General features: G+C 38.5%; 1 protein-coding gene across 1 annotated transcript in view; it reads left to right on the top strand.

Moving 5' to 3' along the window:
* The first annotated feature begins 3,928 nt into the window (after positions 1 to 3,928).
* The window catches only part of mcu (mitochondrial calcium uniporter), a 104,359-nt gene continuing 89,808 nt past the window's right edge, over positions 3,929 to 18,479 (top strand). The window contains exon 1 of the mRNA XM_048205815.1: positions 3,929 to 4,223. Coding sequence (XP_048061772.1) covers positions 4,104 to 4,223 — 120 coding nt within the window. The 5' untranslated portion in view covers positions 3,929 to 4,103. The remainder of the gene's footprint in view (positions 4,224 to 18,479) is intronic.

The raw sequence follows: 18,479 nt of genomic DNA, 5'->3' as shown, positions 1-18,479 counted from the left end.
ATGGTGTGAACATAGCAATAAAGAGAACGGGAACGTTAATAATCACATCCATGAACATGATTTCTTCCCAAGTCCTATCCCGATTATTTTCCACAGGCTGTGAGGTGGAGACCACATGTCCCAAGATTCCGCGCTCAAACTTGGCGTCATCAAGCTACGCCTTTGTATTGAATAGGCCTCTAGCGACCTCTAGAGGACAGAAAATTGTACATATTGCACCTTTAAGAGAAAACCAACTGTTTTTACGAGGATATTTTGCCATAATTTTGTGTGTATTTGTTCATTAAAGCGCAAGAAGATGCGAAAAAGAACTCAGTTCAGTGTTCACACACTATATGAGATTTGAGAGTAAGCCTCCGATGTGCACGCAGAGAAAACAGCGCGTGGCGCAAGCTCTCTTTTGTTATTTAAAATCACATTGAAATGCACACACAGCAATTGTGGAATAAGAATTAATTTTAATTTTATAACAAGTTTTCGATTCCTGACATCCAATTACAGAACTGAACCCTATATACTATTGATTGTATATGCTTTTAAAATGTTTAATTGAAATTAAAAGGTAGCATTACAAGCCACAGTTCAGGTTCATTTATTTACTGCTTTTATCAATTGTGGGCATAAAAACAGAGCAGTAAACCACGCCTCAAGGGAGAGGAAGAAACCTTGGGTGGAACCAGGGCTCAAAGGTAACACAAATCTCATCTGAGCAACCTTGGAGACTTAAAACAGTTGTTCATAGACTTTCACATACATGAAAAATTGAAGTACAGGGTAGGTTCAAATGAACTATCAATAACAGACATCTGTTTTGTAACAGAAGATCTATATGCAAACAATAGTGCAATCCCACAATGAAATCGTAAGACATCTGTCACTGTGTAATCTAAACAATGGCACTGGTTCGGATCAATGCTAAATAAATTCCTTAGATTGATGAATGATCTTTTGGAATAGTAATGGAGTTGCTGTGTGTACACACATTAGAGTCCTATATGTTGGAGACACGCACACAGTCAATCATAGGTTGAACTCTGGAATGTGTTAGAAACAGTTTATGAGCTACAGGGTGTGACCCACCATGCAACCTCTGAACAGACAAAAACACATCTTTAAAAGCCTCAATTGTGTTTGGCTGCTTAGTGATCTTTTCGAAATCAGAAAACAACAAGACCTACTCTGGGACACCATATGCATAGACTGAATTTCAATCAGTGTGTATTGTGCTATTGCTTTAAGTGGATTAGGTGTCTTAATAGAGTATATTAAATGCGGTTTGGCATTTTCATGTCCCATAACTCCAAAGAACTATTTGAAGGACAGACTAATAATAGAGACATAATTATATAATGCACAGGATGGATCAGTTGCCAAGAAGCAAGAATGAATGACACAGTGACACAATGGCACAGTGGAACAGCAGGTAGTCTATAGGAGATGGTTTAAAAATATTTCTACTCTAATGTTTATTGAATTTAGTTGTTACCTTAAAGTGATAGTTCTCCTAGTAATGAAAAATCCACTTGCTCTCCCTCGTCGTTTCAAACCTGTATGACTTTCTTTCTTTCTGTGGAACACAGAAGAAGATATTTTGAAGAATGTTGGTAACCATTGGTTTTGTTTACCAGTGACTTCCGTTGTATGAACAAAAATAACACTGAGACATTTCTCAAAATACCTTTTTATGTTCCCAGAACAAAGAAAGTCATACAGTTTTGGAACTACGTGAGGTGGATACAATGGAATTCAAAGATCCATATTGATCATCTACCATGTTTTAATATAGGAGGTGTAGTGAGTAGGCTATGTAAACAAGTATACCTATCCATACTGAGATTGTGTTGTTTATGCCACAGTCTTTTACAGTCTTTTCTGGGTAAAACGGCTTCTCATGCAATGAGACACATGTAGGATGGGACTTGATTTCATCCATTGAGAATTGATTGGATGGTTAGATCATTGTCGTTCGCTATTGCTGGATCACAAGTGATTGACAGGTTGTCCCGCCCTCACGCCAGTAAACGCTTTATCGGAAATGAGAAGTCGCTGTAAGAGGGAGGGGACATTATTTTGATTAAAGATTAAAAAAAAAAAAGATGTGCACAGATAAATAATTAATAATAAATACAACAGTATTCCATGAAAAAAGAATTGTCATTTCTGATTTCATGGTGACTTTAAAGTGCCACTATAATGGATTTTTGAAAATTACCTTTCATGTAGTGTGTAACAGCTCTAGGATGAAAACATCCTGCAAAGTTTTAAATCTGAAAGTACACCGTATATAAAGTTATTGTCTTTCAAAAGTAAGAGTCGACTCTGAGTCAATTAAACGAGTCGTTTGTAAAACGAATAATGTTTCGTCACAACGAAACATTAGCATATTGTCCGCCCACTTATGGCGCGCTAACTCAGGTCTCAAAATATAGATTAATGCCCAGTTTATTTAGACCAGCTTGCTCCTCTGTGAATCTCAACCTGTAAGTATGATTAATAATTGATGTTTATATTTTCTAGCGTCGTTCACAATTCATAGTTTTGTATGTTATGTTGTGTAACATACTCCCTAGTTTGTATGTCTCCTGCTAACCTACTAACTCACGTTTTTGTAGTTCTGCTATTCAGTGGGTCCAATATTGTCGATTGTCCAATATATTAATGCAGCTTGTCTGTCTTATTACTTGGATTAATGATCAAGGATGGAGCACGACTTTTGTGGAGCTCCATCTGTAGCCTTTTGTAATAGGATGTAAAGATGCTAGTCCGCGCTAGCTAGTTGAAGTGTTCTCTCTGTAAACAGTAAACACCCCTTGTAATGTCAAACAATGACATAGCCATTTTTTACTTTGTTAATAGATATGACGAAAAAGTCTGTTTACACATCTGGCCTAAATGTTCATCTTATGTTAGAGGTTTTCAGCTTCGCTTGCCATTCTGATACAGTTCCCACAGGCGAACTACATAAAGTATAACAGTGATGCTGCTATCGCATCTTATAAATAACTAAGGTTTCCCGCGCTCCAGGGGGTAAAATCCGTGTGTTTAGCGGGGCTCCCCTGGTAAAATTCACATTCAAGTGCTAAATATCATGTTATTTGGGGTCAATTTAACCCGTGGACATGAAAAACAACCTGCGGAAACAGTGTAAAAGTAGCCCTATTCCGCAGGAAAACCGCGGACTTGGCAACACTGACGTGCATTAGACCAATAACAAAGGATTGGGCCCTCTGACCAATCAGAGCAGTGTAAGCTCACGGAAAGGAGGGGTTTATAGACACTGATTCTTTGAACTGCTTCAAACGAATCGTTTACCAATCTTTGGTGAACTGAGGTGAAATTAAATGTATATTATGAGAAAACAAAAAGTGTTTTTTAACCTTGCATGCATGTAAACCTGTTGTAGGAGACTCCCAAAACAATATTAGAAACATTAAAAAAGGGGCAATTTAACATGGCTGACAAAACAGGTAATGCACCAAGCAGCCTGCCTTTGGCACACCTACGACTTTCTTTGCAGTGATGTGTCTCTCAAAATACATAATTTTGGAAAGAAAACATTAAGTGGTTTAATATTATATAATAATATTTAATAGATATAAACTAATATTTTTTTTCTTTCACAGAGAGAGAACACAAGAGCGCGAGCGTCCCGGGTTCTCTGATTGGTTGGGCTGACGTTCTCTTCAAGTTGTCAAAACTACAGAGCTGCGCCTCTTCTCATTGGACGAAAAGAGTTCCTAGCGGTGCCAGCAGGTAACCGCTCGGCCAATCAAAACTCTCCTGTCATGTTGTCCTAGAGACCGTGGTATTTCAGTGTAGCACTTCCTTATATTGACATTTCAGAATGCCTTATGAAATATAATATTCTAACTGTGTCAGAGTTCCCCATTAGAAATACTTTGCTTCGAACGCGGAACTACAGCGACCTTCTTTTGAAACATTTCTTGTGTGGGCTATACGTGTGTGTGTGTAGTGCTGCGTGTGTGTGTATGAAATATTAGCCCAGCCCAGCAGCCCTTCCTATTTCCCCTCCCTTTCCTTCAACAGTCTCAGTCGGTTCGCCCGCAGCACTTGCGTTCTCTCGGCCGGGTTTCACTCCAGAGATGGCTGCGAAAGTGTGTAGATCGGTCCTCCTCCTGTCCCGGAGCAGCGGCGCCGTAGCCTCTTCTGCTTTCCCCGCATTCGGTGTCTCCTCACAGCGACATCATCAGAGCACAAGAACGGTGAGTTCCTGGAATGGAAACCGAACATGGGTGCTGCTACCGCTGCTGCTGGACAAGGGGAGGGTTGTGAGGGGAGACATAAGGGGGCTGGGTTCCTCTCTCTGGAGAGGATTAGATGAAAACAACCGGCCAAGGAAGTGTTTTGGGACGGTTCTGTCCGCATTGAGTGTTGTCGTGCATTGCACAGTGATGATCGGTAGTGCTGCATCATTAACCAGTACACTTTCAGTCTAGCTGTATAAGACGTCCCGTTTACACATGTGCAGTCAGTGTCATGGCTTGACTCGTGTATGAACATTACATTTCAAGTTTGCATGCATGCTAGAGAATTACACGCGAGCGATCGGATGCGCTTTTGGCGCATGGGTTCCGTGCGATCCGTTCCAGGATAACCTTGAAAGCAACAGTGGTCTCAACTTTAACGCGGACTGCACGCACAACTCCGAGACACATCATACGCTCTCTGTGATTGATTACGTGGCATTGGATCGCTTCAGTGATTTCAAGCATGCGATGTGTTCTTTCAAGCTTTCCTAAACTGGACGGACCGTGTGAGTGTCTTTGATCCACTGCAGTGTCCGCTGTGGATATGCGATCAGAGAGAGAGAGTGACAGTGCGGCATGACTCCTGCGTTCACACAGGACGTTGCGTTTGAACGTTCTCGAGACGCGTTTTTAAAAGTTGAACTATTGTTAACTTGACGCGCCGTCCTTAAAACGCAACGCAACGTCCGTCTGACGCATGCGTACTCAGAATAAAATAAAATAAACAGACGAAACGCAAGAATGCGTACAGTCAGTGAGAACGCCCCCTGCTCGTCTGAAATACTGTTGGGGGAAAACGAGTAGACTCTCTTCTCTCTCAGGCAAGCATGTTCAGTTCAGTTCTTCGTTTAATTATGTCACTCCTCCTTTTTACTCCCACACTCCTCCCTTTCTTCCTGCGGGTGTTTCCCGTTTCCAGCGGCAAGCCTGTGGGTTTTCCTTTGAGTAAACTCCAGTGCGCATTGCTCAATGGCGCTCTAGCATGTTTTGGAAGCTCGTCAGCTGGAGAAAAACATGCGAGCAGTTCTTGAGACACCATCACCATAGCTTTTGCTTTGTTCCAGCTCAATGACTTTCTAGTAAACGAGAAGAATGTGAGGAGGAGGGCCAGGGGTTCCCTTCATCTATGAACTGTGGTATTACCATGAGAATATAGCCTCATTTTGAACGCTAGCATAATGGATATACAGATCCAAAAGATAACTTAATTATCCACATTTAGAAAAAGTACATATAAAGTGCTGGGGTTATTCCATATTTTTTGGGCAATATCTTTGTGGTACTACCATGGTATGTTTTGAAGAACCTACAATAAATAGCCTGGATAAAGTACTTTATACTTGCATATACATATTTCATTTCCCACATTATCAAAGCATATTGTTATTCCATGCTTGTTTTTTGTTTTTTTGACAAAGGATAGCATAGAAAAACCATGTTTCGGTACACTGGCATGTTGCTAATACAGCGGTTATTTTATAGCTTACAGCACCATATTTTTTTTTATTGTCCATACTTTCAAACTTACTTTGTACTTATAACATGTTTTTAGACATGTTGTCAGTTTGGACCATGGTAAACAAGGATTTTTTAACAAAGGCTTACTAGAAAAATGTGCCTATGTCGACATTTGCAAAATGATATGTTGATTCTTGAATGTGAATCTGGCAACATTTCTGTTGCTTCTTGTACATTGCAGTTCAGAAATGAAATGTCCTTTCAGTGGTAATAAAAAGGTTAGTGCTCTATCGCGTTAACCTACCTCATACACTAAATGCTACCCTAAATCTAACTGACTGTGATAACAAGAGTAAACAGGATGAGATAAAAATGCATTTGTTACAAATGTTTTATCATGACTCATATTTAAAGGGATAGTTCACCCAAAAATGAAAATTATCCCATGATTTACTCACCCTCAAGCCATCCTAGGTGAATATGACTATCTTCTTTCAGACCAACACAGTCAGAGATATACTTAAAAACATCCTGGCTCTTTCAGGCTTTATAATGGTATTGAAGAGGGGCCTGTTTGGAGCCCCAAAAAATACATCCATCCATCATAAGTATTAGGGCTGGGTAAAAAATATTGATTTCTCGATTTTAATCTTTTTTTCATTTTTACAAATCGACATTGATTCTTAAATCCCAAGAATCGATTAGTCTAGTCTGTTTTCAGTTGATGAATGAACAGAACATGTAGCACCTCCCATCCAATAAATCACAATAATCTTTGTGCTTTGTTACTTTTGATATGAAGCAAAGTCTTAGATTTCAAATGACATCCATCTTATTATGAGATTCAAAAAATAATACCGTTTGGCGCTGTTTAATGTGACGTGATAGATCGCTTTAGCGCCTCAGTTAAAGAGAAGCGGCAGCACGGACTGCATGTGAATATCCTCTCTTCCACTTTAATACCAGTTACAGCGTGAAATAAACATGAATACACATCTGAAGGTATGTTAAAATACACAGTACAACTTACCGAAATCTGTATCATGTCTCGTGTAATCGCTCAATCAGTGTTTCAACCTCACGTAACGTCACATTCACCTCAGAAAAACACATTCAGTGACCATAAACTCATTAGTCAGCTAGAAAAGTGAACTCTAGAAAGCAGCATTCTGATAAATATAGTTATGCACTGTTATTCATTATAATGTTCTTCAATATTTAATGCATGTTTGAATAAATCAGTTATGACAGCCACGATTAAATGTTTATATTTCAAACAAATTGGAGTAGAAATATGGTTATGTAATTCTAAACTATTTATTATAAAAAAAAACTAATTGAGTGTAATTTAAGTGTTTGCATATTTGTACCTAGTAAGTTCATTTTAACCTTCAATATTATAGTAAAGTAGTACCAACTGACTCCCATATGTAGTTTACAGCATTAGTTGAGAGATATACTTATATACTACATCCAAAATAATCTATATCGAATCGAATCGAATCATAATCGAATTGAATCGCAAGCATGTGAATAGAAATCGAATCGAATCGTGAAAATTGTCAATACCCAGCCCTAATAAATATAATCCTTAAAGGCCCTCTGAAGCGAAGCAGTGTGTTTTTGCAAGAAAAATATCCATATTTAAAACTTTATAAATTAAAATAACTTGCTTCCGCCAGATGACCGTACGCATACTGCAAGTCGACTTGTGCCAGAAGAGTAACCCATGAAGCGATGTATGATGCAGGATGTAGGAGTATCGTAAGCTTAGACCCCTCTTGCGGTTCAAACAAATAGGGCTGTGCAACAAACTCCTCTTTTCTTATATCGAAATCCTCCAACATTTCTCTTTAAAAATAATCATTTTAGACTTCTAATTCATGACCGGTGTTTTGTTTTGCTCTATCCTCCGAGCTTCCGCATTTGTCATTGCGTCATGCGTCGGGTCATAGGTTACTTTTGTGATGCAAATCGATGCAAACGGCCATCTGCTGGAAGCTAGTTTTAAATATGGATATTTTTCTTACAAAAACCCATCGCTTTGCTTCAGAAGGCCTTTATTAACCCACTGGCGCTATATGGATTATATTTATAATGGATGGATGCATTTTTTTTTTTTTTTTTGGGCTTCAATACAGGCCTCTGTTCACTCCCATTATAAAGTTTGGTAGAGTTAGGATATTTTTAAATATATCTCCTATTGTGTTCTTCATTTTTGGGTGAACTATCCCTTTAAGGGGTACCTGAGTGCACCACATTGCACATGCAGTGCTGAACCAATTCAGCTAACGAGCAAATTTACTACATCAGAAAAGCCATTCATATGGAGCTTATCATGTGATGCAAAAGTAGTTTACAGATCATGCAAGTCATGACAGCATTGTGTAAAAACAAGTCTTTATTAATCAACAATCTGCCCATTTAATCATGATTTGTGTGAAAAGGAATAAAAATTGTTGGTGTTTTACTGCCACTATAGCGATCATTTGAATTGTATAATGTATAGTTTCAGAGTTTTGAAAAATGTAGAGGCACGTTTTTCCAATAAATCTAGGTTGTGATTTTTAATTTTTAAAAACTGCTACTGTGGCAATGCAGTGGTATTATTTTAAGTTCCTTACTGTATATTTTAAATTCCATAATATATGAATTTGGTAATCAGATGGTACTATGGTAAATACTCTCTGAAACTATCACTGATGGTGGCACTTCAGGGATTTTCTTTATATAGGTTTTCTTGCCACAAATATAAGTAACTTGAAATTTAGTGTGTATACTTAAACATGTATTCTTTGATGAGATTGTGGCATGCAATTAAATAATCTTTTAGTTGTTTACAGAACTATACCTTCTCAGTTTGGCAAAGAATCACACCAGCAGACTCTTAAACCCTTGGATTAAGCAATCCCAGTTTGATCATGAATCTTGTGTGTCATTTATTTATTTCCCTCTGGGCAGGAATATTTGTTTTGTTGGCATTTATAGTGTTTCCAAAACCAAGCCAGCATGGCCTCTTACGGTGCTTGGCACAAACTGTCAGGTTTAAACACAGCAGTGACAGGTCTCTGACAGCAAGACCATGCTGCCTGAGCACCAAGTCTCAAAGCACCATTTTATCATAAAAATCCAAAGCACAGCTGTGAGGTGTTTAACGAATTGCTATAGCACAACGTTTCCCTAAGGACTATGCAGTTCAGGAGAAATAACAAGGCTTTGAGTGTCTAAAAACACAACTGGACACAAGCAGTGGAGAGTACCATGAAAAACAACTTCCTCTTGGATCACAAGCTGTCGTGGTGTCAGATATTAATCCTGACTCTGATGTCAGACCCCTGAGATATGCACTTAACTCTCGTTGGCTCCTTATTGACTCAACTGTTCAATAAAAGCCTCTTTTGAATGTGGACAAGTACAGAGACTGCTGAAAAACAAAGTATATTCATCTGAAGAAGAAGTAGATCACCCTGTGATCTCTGTGGTCCACTCCAGTGGCTTTCTGTCATATCTTTTTAAGGGTCATCAATCTGGGCAGCGAATTGTTGAGTTTTCTCTGTTGCCTCAAACATATGCAGAAAGCGCATGCGGAGGTTAAGCAAGCTGCAGGGCAGTGCTATGAATTCTGGGAGGTGCGCCCCTCTGCGTACCTTAGATGTTAAAAGCAACATGCAGCATTAGTTTCCATTCATACATTCTGTACCAAAGATCTTTTTTGGGTCATATTAGCCATTGTACAAAGTTTATGCTCTGTTCAAAACACATTAGATTAATTGCTTTTGAAAGTGAAAGTGACATGTGAAGGCCAGATATGTGCCAAACTGTGGACACACATACTCGGAGCAGTGGGCAGCCATTTTTGCTGTGGTACCTGGGGAGCGATTGGGGATTAGGTGCCTTGCTCAAGGGCACCACAGTCATTTCCTGCCAGTATTGAGACTCAAACCCATAATCTTTGGGTTACCAATCTGACTCTATAATCCAGTGGTCTCAAACTCAGTTCCTGAAAGGGCTACAGCTCTGCAGAGTTTAGCCCCAACCAGTTCCAACTCACACCTGTTAGAAGTTTCTAGTAATCCTGAAGACCTTGATTAGCTGGATCATGTGTGTTTGATTAGGGTTGGAGCAAAACTGTGCAGAGCTGTGGCCCTCCAGGAATTGAGTTCGAGACCACTGCTATAACCATTAGGCCACAACTGCCCCCAATTATTGGTATTTACACAGATGATTAATGCCAGTGATCACATCATATTGAAGCGACTCAAGCAAGCATGGCAGTAAACGTGTTGAACCTGGCCTGTCAACGTGAACAAATTTTGGAAGTTGTGACAATCCAAAAAGTTTGGAATGTGGTTGCATATCAATTTAAATGTGTGTATAAATGCAATTTTAAAATGGAACTACTGGATAAATAGTTTTCTTGTTACTCTCTCATGAAATCATGAAATCATTTGGTTCCAGGATTTTTATTTTTATTTATTTATTTTTAAGTAAACCGGTTCTAAATTACAACCCTGCCTAGCCTGTTAATCCAATTTGGATTTAAGTGGCTCGATTAACTGCCGTCGTGGATTCAGTGATCTAGAGTAGCAGGAACAGAGGCAGATTGGTCTAGACAGAGATTGTAACTCTCAGGCACTGTTTACAACTGATATTAAAATGTGTTTTGGTCGATTGGATCACAAGCGGACGACGCTAAATACAGGTGTAAATGGGGTCTAAAACGTTCTGAGCTTGTCCACTTTCGACCACTTCCAGAGGTAGTCGAAAACACATTCGACCGGATTGTTTTCATAGTGTAGACGCTCGTGATCGAATGTGTTCGAATATCCACAAAAGACCATATACTCTTCGCCTACTGACTTTATGCGTAAACATTATGGGAAGCGTGCTGGCCAGACGGGATATAAACTTTGTCAGCTGAAGACCCAAGTTTTGTTTGGAGAGGAAAAAATTACCAAGCACAATGTTCTCTCACACTCAAATGCACTCGCCATGTTCGGCCGGTCTTGCGCCTCTCAGAACAGACACAAAAGCTGCTGCAGGACAGAAGTGATCGAAAGTGGATAAAAGAGACGGATTAAACCACAAGGTGTAAACAGGTTTGTGTCTCCCTTGGCCAACTTGTGATCCGACTGACCAAAACGCATCTTTAATAATACCAGGTGTAAACAGGGCCTCGTTGTCCCAGCTGGAAACTGCTGAAATTCGTCTGCCTCTGAACCGAATATCAGTCCTTAATTATGTTTCAGGCCGTTTTTGGATATGTAACTAAAAGGACAATGCTTGATGAGCAACGCAACATGACCGATGTGTTCCTGTGGCTTTATATTTGTCTAATTTATGTGCTTTTATAATACTGGTCTGCCTGTCTCTCTCAGTGGACGGCTCCATAAAGCATTCTCCTATCTGTTAAAAGGAGCTCTATGTTATGTTTTCAGATTGCTTTTGGCACACAACCATCCTTTATGTTGATAAAAAGAGCACTGCTGTGACTAGAACGCTGACAAGTTAAAATGTGCTTAGATGCATGATCATACTAATAGTGAGAGTTTTACATTTTATCCCTGCTAATGCATAAGCGCCAAATCCATACACAATAAATGGGACAACAATTTAGAGCATCCTGCAAAAAGTGGACAAACCTGTCTAATCATACTAGGATAATTCACCTAAAAAGATAACTGTGTCATAATTTACTCATCATCATGTCGTTTTGGACCTTGACACAAAATAAGATTTTTTTTCCCAATCAATAAAGATTAATAGGGTCCAATGTTGTTTTGGACCCTATGGTATGAACAAAAACATTTTGACATTCTTCTTGATTAATGGAGCTTTGCACATCTCTACCATTTCTGGCTGCATGGATAGTCATAGTAATGCTTGCCTTTGCAAACACACCTAATAATCAATATATGGATGTTGATTAGACAGATTAGGATTTTAAGGAGTTGTCTTCAACGGAGGTCTCTGTGTTTTAACACTGGAGCATGTCATTTATTCAGCCTTGAGGAATGTCAGTAAGGGCAAACTCTGGGCTGAATAATAAGCTCAAAATTATACAATACTGTTCCTTGATGTCTAATGAAAAGATGATCCATTGGTTCAGTGTTCATGGTTATACACCTAATTATGGCTTGGTACAGTTGTGCCTTTAAGCATACTAAATCCTTAGATGCAGTTATACAATAGACTATTACTATTGCATACATTTGTGTAGGTGTCAACTCTGTGTATGCTCAACACTGGGTCCCTGTGTATCCTTTCCCCACAGAAGTATAAACACAAAATGCTTAAATTCCAATTATTCATGTGGTTGACAACATCATAAACAGAAGCCTTTCTTCCAGCTGTATCTCATACCGTATGTCCAAATATACTTACTTCCTACTGTTTAGGAAGGGAAAAGCAGTGGATTGAGTTGAATGTCCGAATTCATAGCATTCATAAAACAGTAGTTGAAAAGTAGCCAGATCACCTACTACTTCGGCAAGATTCTGAAGTATGCATCCAGTGGATCCCATGTGGCCACGAATAAGTTATGAATGACAACATATTTTTTAACAAATATAAAATTTGTTCCTCAAGCAGTAGCTATTAGACAGTATGCGATTTAGGAACCCTAGACAACATGTTTTTAGGTTGACGCCAGTGACTGTTCCAGTAGTGAGCTGACTTGTGGTCTGCTTCCTTCTTGGGCATCATTCTGTATACAATGTAATTTGTAACTCCCTAAATGGCCAACAACTCTGTGTCTCTTACAGATACCAATCTTTGTACATGGAAGACTCGATATAAGTTCAAACGCTACAATGAATCACAATTGATATTAATACAGTTTGGCAATTACATATTGCTAAGCTAACAGCACAGTCGAACACACAGCCTTGGAAAGTATACTTCACTTGACTTGTACGTATACACTGGTGTTCGACGCATGCGCAGTTTTGAGCAATCTCTCGCCACGAGTTACAACCCATGTAAACACCTTTGTATTCTTTCATGCTAGAGTTTTACAAATGAGGGTACTTTCTAACCTCTTCGCACAATCTCTCGTCTCTGTAGGCCTCTATTGTTGCTGTAGCTTGCATGCGTTCCGTTCTGTTATGCTTATGCAGTTTTTCTTTGACTAGCTTGGGAATCGATGCCCTCAGGGCACGGTTGCCACCCTGTGGATAAACTAATTGCTGCTGAAAAAAAAAAAAAAAAAAAAAAAAAAAAAATCTGCATGTGCGACTGGCGGTGCGGGTACGGTACGCACGTACTCTTCTGATGATGAAATTCTGTATAAAAAAAAAAAAAAAAAAACTGTACGCTGACCCTCGCGTACACGTGAAAGGGAACTACACTATGGGCTTAATTAATAGTTAATAAGGTAGTGTTTAAGTTTAGGTATCGGGTAAGAGTACGGGATGTAGAATATGGTCATGCAGAATAAGGCATTAATATGTGCTTTATAAACAGCCAATATGCAAGCTAATATGCAACTAGTTAAAAAACGTTATCCTTTTTAATTTAATTATGTATATATTATTTTTGGGTATTGAATAAATAAGTATTATAACAAGCATTTCTCTTGCTTCCAGCGTTTTGGATGATTTTTTTCACAGTGCATGGTATTTCAAGGGTACATAAAATGTTGCCTTAGAGAATTTGGTTAAAATAAGTTGACTTCTTAAAACAGCCTTTGTGCCTGTAGCATGCCTATGATGTCTTAACTGTGTTTTTGAACAGAGCCTTTTAAATGTCTGTCAAACCACACAATTTTTGCAAGACATAAAGTTCAGCTTTAAATGAAGACCTTTTCAATGATCTTTTTTGCATTATTGTGTCTTATAGCCATCTTCTATCTGTACTTAATCAGTTTAAGTAGGCTAAAATTAAGTGGTTCATGAGTGTGGAGAGGACAGGGTAGTATTTAACATTTTAGGTGACCATATTGAAGGTTATTAGAGCTGCTTTTAGTATAATTGCCCTTACATGAAGGCTCAACCTCCTCAGTGGTACCGGGCAGCTCGCTGTGTTTTCTTATTGCCTATAGGTGCAAGTCATGCTTAATGCGGGCAGTAATGGAAGCCGGTGAGAGTAATATGATGATGGATGAGGAGGTGGTTGGTTACCCCTGTGCTCTGATGTTTCCCCTAGATTCTGACACTGTTACGAAGCCTGGCCCCTCTCATTGGTTAGTGAGTATTGGACGCTCCACAATGTCATTACTTTTGACAGGAAAACAAATTTCTCTCCACTGAGGATCTGCATCAGCTTGGTAAATTAGGCTTTTAGACGAAGGTCACCTGAGCTGAGATTCCAGTCGGACGGATGCAGCATGTTGACTAGGGTTGGTGTAGTGCTGAATGAATGCGTGATTGGGTTTGTAATTGTTTGAAATGCTTCATGATGTGCTCCAAAATGTCTGTTTAATGGTTTGCAGGTATGTGTATTTTCAGTCATTAAAGGTCATATTTCAAATCTGTGTGCCAACAGAACGCCCACTCTTTCATCACTTCTACACCTCTTGCATTCTTTTTCTCTCTGGACATCGTTATTAACCTTCCTCCGGTCATTTTCATTATTCAGCTTTTATTTAATTGCACAACAATAAATTAAATCTTCCTTATTTGATTTGAAGTAGTTCATCATTTTGAGCACCTCGCTGGAAATCCATAAATGACTCCTAAACCGTAATATGAGCATCTGAAGTGATTGCCTGCCTGGCAGTCTCGAGACCCTGTCATTTGGAGTCAGGGTGGGAAATATTAAGCCCTAAGAAGTTGCTATTGATGGAATTGTGGAATATATTAATGGAATATGAATTCTATTAATTTAAGCAGGAAACGGGCAATGAAGAAATAGCATAGACTTATTATGAATGCAAAGTTCTGTCATGAAACTCTAGATGGCGCAGGTTAATAGGTTCTTTACTCAATCTGCTTGCAATCACATCATTTTCTATAGGGCACAGTTGATTGGTTCCTGCTGTATCAGTAGCCAATGAGCTCGCTACATACTTGGTAAGCATTTGCTGTAGCAGTTGCAGCGTGCTTTCAGAAACCCTCCACCTCCCCAGCTCCACCTGTATAGATCTGTATGATATGTTGTGTAGCAGCAGCATGTCTTATTTGCTCATTTGCAGTGTGTCATGTATGAATTGGCAGTAGCGAGTTGTGGACTTGCTCTGCAGCAGCAGCAGTGTAGCAGATCTATACTGTCAAAACCAAACACATCAACACTGTCATATGCATTACCACGCCAAACGCTCTGAGAGTTGTCATAAGTTATAATATGTTATAGCTAAGGTTGTCATGCTTCCCAGAATTTCCATAGTTGTTGCAAATGAAAAAAAAAAATGTTATACCATTGCAAAAACTAATATTCACTCTTTAAGTAAAATATTAACATGAGCATTATATAGCATGTAGCTTTCAATTATTTCTCAATTACACCACCAAGTAATTATTTTCAAGTAAATGAGTAATAAAATTAAAGAATAAAGAAACTAATTATAGAGCAATAGAACACATACAAATATAAAACAAAGATAAAAGTGAAGTGCAGAATATCAGATCTGCAACTTAGCTAGTTTTTTTTTTTTTTTTTTTTTTGACATATACTGTTTTTGTCTCACTTGTTTACATTAATTTAAAGTTTGCATTAATACTTTGTCAGGACGGACATTTTAGACCAAGAAGCAAATTTGACACATGCAGCCACATTATCACATGGGACAAACACCCTTTTTCTTTTTCTTCTACCAGTACTTTTGAAATCCCTACCTTTGTATTTCAATATATTTAAATCAACACTGAACTGACTTCAGCTGAATAATGACATTTTGACATGACATTTTCTTTTTTCCTTTTATCGCTGTAAAGCTGCTTTGTCTGTATTGTATAAAGCACTATATAAATAAAGTTGACTTGAAGTCAGTGTTTGACAGTTAGACTGTATAGAGCATCATGAAATGAATAGATATTGCATTAATTGCATCATGAATGTTTGCATATTACTGAGGTTTTGAGTGAGAGATTACTTTATTTGCATTTCCAGCCCTTGTCATTCTTATCAGCAGATTTTTATGCCTGCCTTTTTATCTTGCACTGCCTAGTTACTTCACAACCGGAGTGTAGCCACTATCTTTTCAAAGACCTATGCCAACCTGCACCTTTTACTTGTCCCTCCCTTTTTTGGTTTATAGTGATCCATGTAGAAATAAATGGGATGGATTTATTTTTACGCATTTTTGTTCTGCGATGTTCAAAAACAGGGTTTTGGTTTGAGGTCTAAACTTGTGAGATGCTCCCTGCGCATGGTTGATCGATATGCTGGGTTAACAGTGCAGGGTATTGACATTTTCAGGCTTATGTTTGTTTTGTACCTGAAAGTTTAAGGGAAACGTGCAGTATACAGCATTCTGCACAAAAAGACACAAAAAGGAAAGTGAATGAAACCCCTATCGCTGATGCCAGGGTCAGCGGGGCTGGATTTGGAATTTGAAAAGTACATGAATGAATGAGGCATTTATATAGCGCTTTTACTATGTACTATGGACTGAGCACCCCCTGCTGGCCTCACTAAAAGCCTGTTCACACCAAGAACGATAACTATAAAGATAACTATAATGTAGTTCTAAAAATCTTTCTAAATATAAAAGAAGAATCCACACCACAGCTATAATGATAAAAATAAAGAGAAACGATATCATTGGGATCACTTTCAGATTGTTTTTTTTTTCCAGCTGCTGAATGATAAAACACTGACAGCCAATCAGAATCAATTTCAATTTAAGCGCCCATGCATTTAAAATGGCAGACGACATTGTGGAGAAGTTAATCACCGAGGTCCAGAAAAACCCACCACTGTTTGACATTTCAAACCCCCTTTTCAAGGATACTTTAAACAAAAAGGATATATGGAAATCTATCGGTCATACCCTTGGAATAAGAAGTATTAATAGAGATGAGATCATTATACCAGGCTAGCAAAGTGTAGCAAGTGTAACATAAAATTACTTCAGGTATCCAGCGCTAGTTTCGACATCATTGTCTTGCTTCCTTTAAAGTTGCAATGAAAAAGACTAGGTGGTGCGTTTATTCCACTATATTGACTACGTCAGCTAAATTCACCCTTAGATTAGACCAATTACACTGGCTATTCACTTGAAACATAGCATGCTGAGGAAATCTGCTGGTTAAAGCCCTGTAAGTAAAATAAGACCCACATACATGACACACACTTTGAAACCACAGCGCAAGAGCTTAGAATAAACAGACCGTTATCGTTTGTTGTCGTGGATGCAAATATAGTTATCTTTATAGTTATCGTTGTTGGTGTGAATGGCTCTTAACACCTGCAGCAGCAACATGCTTTTCACAGGAATCCTTCCATCTAGGTAGTAACCTTAGCTTCAGTGGGCAACCAGTCTTGGGCTACAGGGTGATATGGCTGTGAATCTGTAAAAAGCTGTAGTTAAGGGGAAATGAGTGGAGAAGTGATAAGTAGTGACCTTTATGGATGGTTTTGTGGTGGAACTGTTGCAATGTCAACAGTTCATGTTGTATGAAATACTTCTGCTTTGTATTTCAAATCCTTCGGCCACATGTAACTCACACACAAAGGGCAGACAGAAAGACATAACAGAATTCATGTTAAAGTGATAAATTTACTTACCCTTATGTAATTTCAAACCTTAATGACTTTCTTCCACATAAAAGGAGAAATACTGTAGAATGTCCTAGTCACTCTTCTGCTCTTCCATGTAATGAAAGTGAATAGGATGGTCTGTTGAGACCATCTATACATTTAAAAAAAAAACAACTATAAAACATATAAAAGTTTGCATGTACTCCATATAACTTGTGTACTATATTCCTCTAACAAGACCTTTGTGTGAGAAATATACCATAATATAAATGATTAATGTGCACCTATTATGGCATTTGAAATGCCATAATTTTTGTTTTGGGAGTCCCCAACAACAGGTTTACAAGCATGAAAGGTCAAAAAAACACTTTAATTGTCTTATAATCTGCATTTATTTTTACCTTATTTGCTCCCCATGACTCCCAAACGATTCGCTCAACGATTCATTTTGCCGATTATAATGATGGTGCTTCGCTCTGTTCTAAAAATAAAGACTCAGAGAGGAAATAAGTTGTTTTGTGTTTATGTTAGCGAACCTGGCCCACAGGTCGGTGGTAAACACCCAAACAGTCATGGTATATGAGTTAGCCCAACGCAGAAACGTATTGATAAAGCACTGCAGTTGTACACGCACGTATTGCTCTATTCTTTATCATAACTCCAAGTAATGACAACGAAAAACATTTGACGCATTTCTAGACAATTGCGAGCGAACACATATTGCTGTTAGCTGGAGACCTACAAGTTGCGCGGAGCGTACACAACACACGTATTTGTACATGCTACAGAGAATGTGGTGACTCTGGCTCGGAATTTGGACACGGAGACGTCACTGACATGTTCGGACTAAACCGTATAAGGGTTTCAGCAACGTTACTCTACTTAGGCCATTGAACTGAAACACAGGACCATGTGGATTTTAGACACTGGATTTTAGTCCTTGTTAATCGTATATTTGTCTAGAAGATTTTTATTTATTTTTTTTCTTAGAGGACATATAGACTTGTGCTGTTTCAGTTGGATTGCACATCAGAACAGGTGAGTCTTTTAGTTTGGGGGCAGTTTTATATCTTGGCTCCTTAAAAACTAATTTAAATCATTTTCTCTGTGAGA

This window comes from Megalobrama amblycephala, linkage group LG10 (genome assembly GCF_018812025.1).
Source record: "Megalobrama amblycephala isolate DHTTF-2021 linkage group LG10, ASM1881202v1, whole genome shotgun sequence".
NCBI classification, from domain to species: Eukaryota; Metazoa; Chordata; class Actinopteri; order Cypriniformes; family Xenocyprididae; genus Megalobrama; species Megalobrama amblycephala.
The sequence above is the reverse complement of the archived record's forward strand: the minus strand, read 5'-3'. Positions and strand labels throughout refer to the sequence as shown.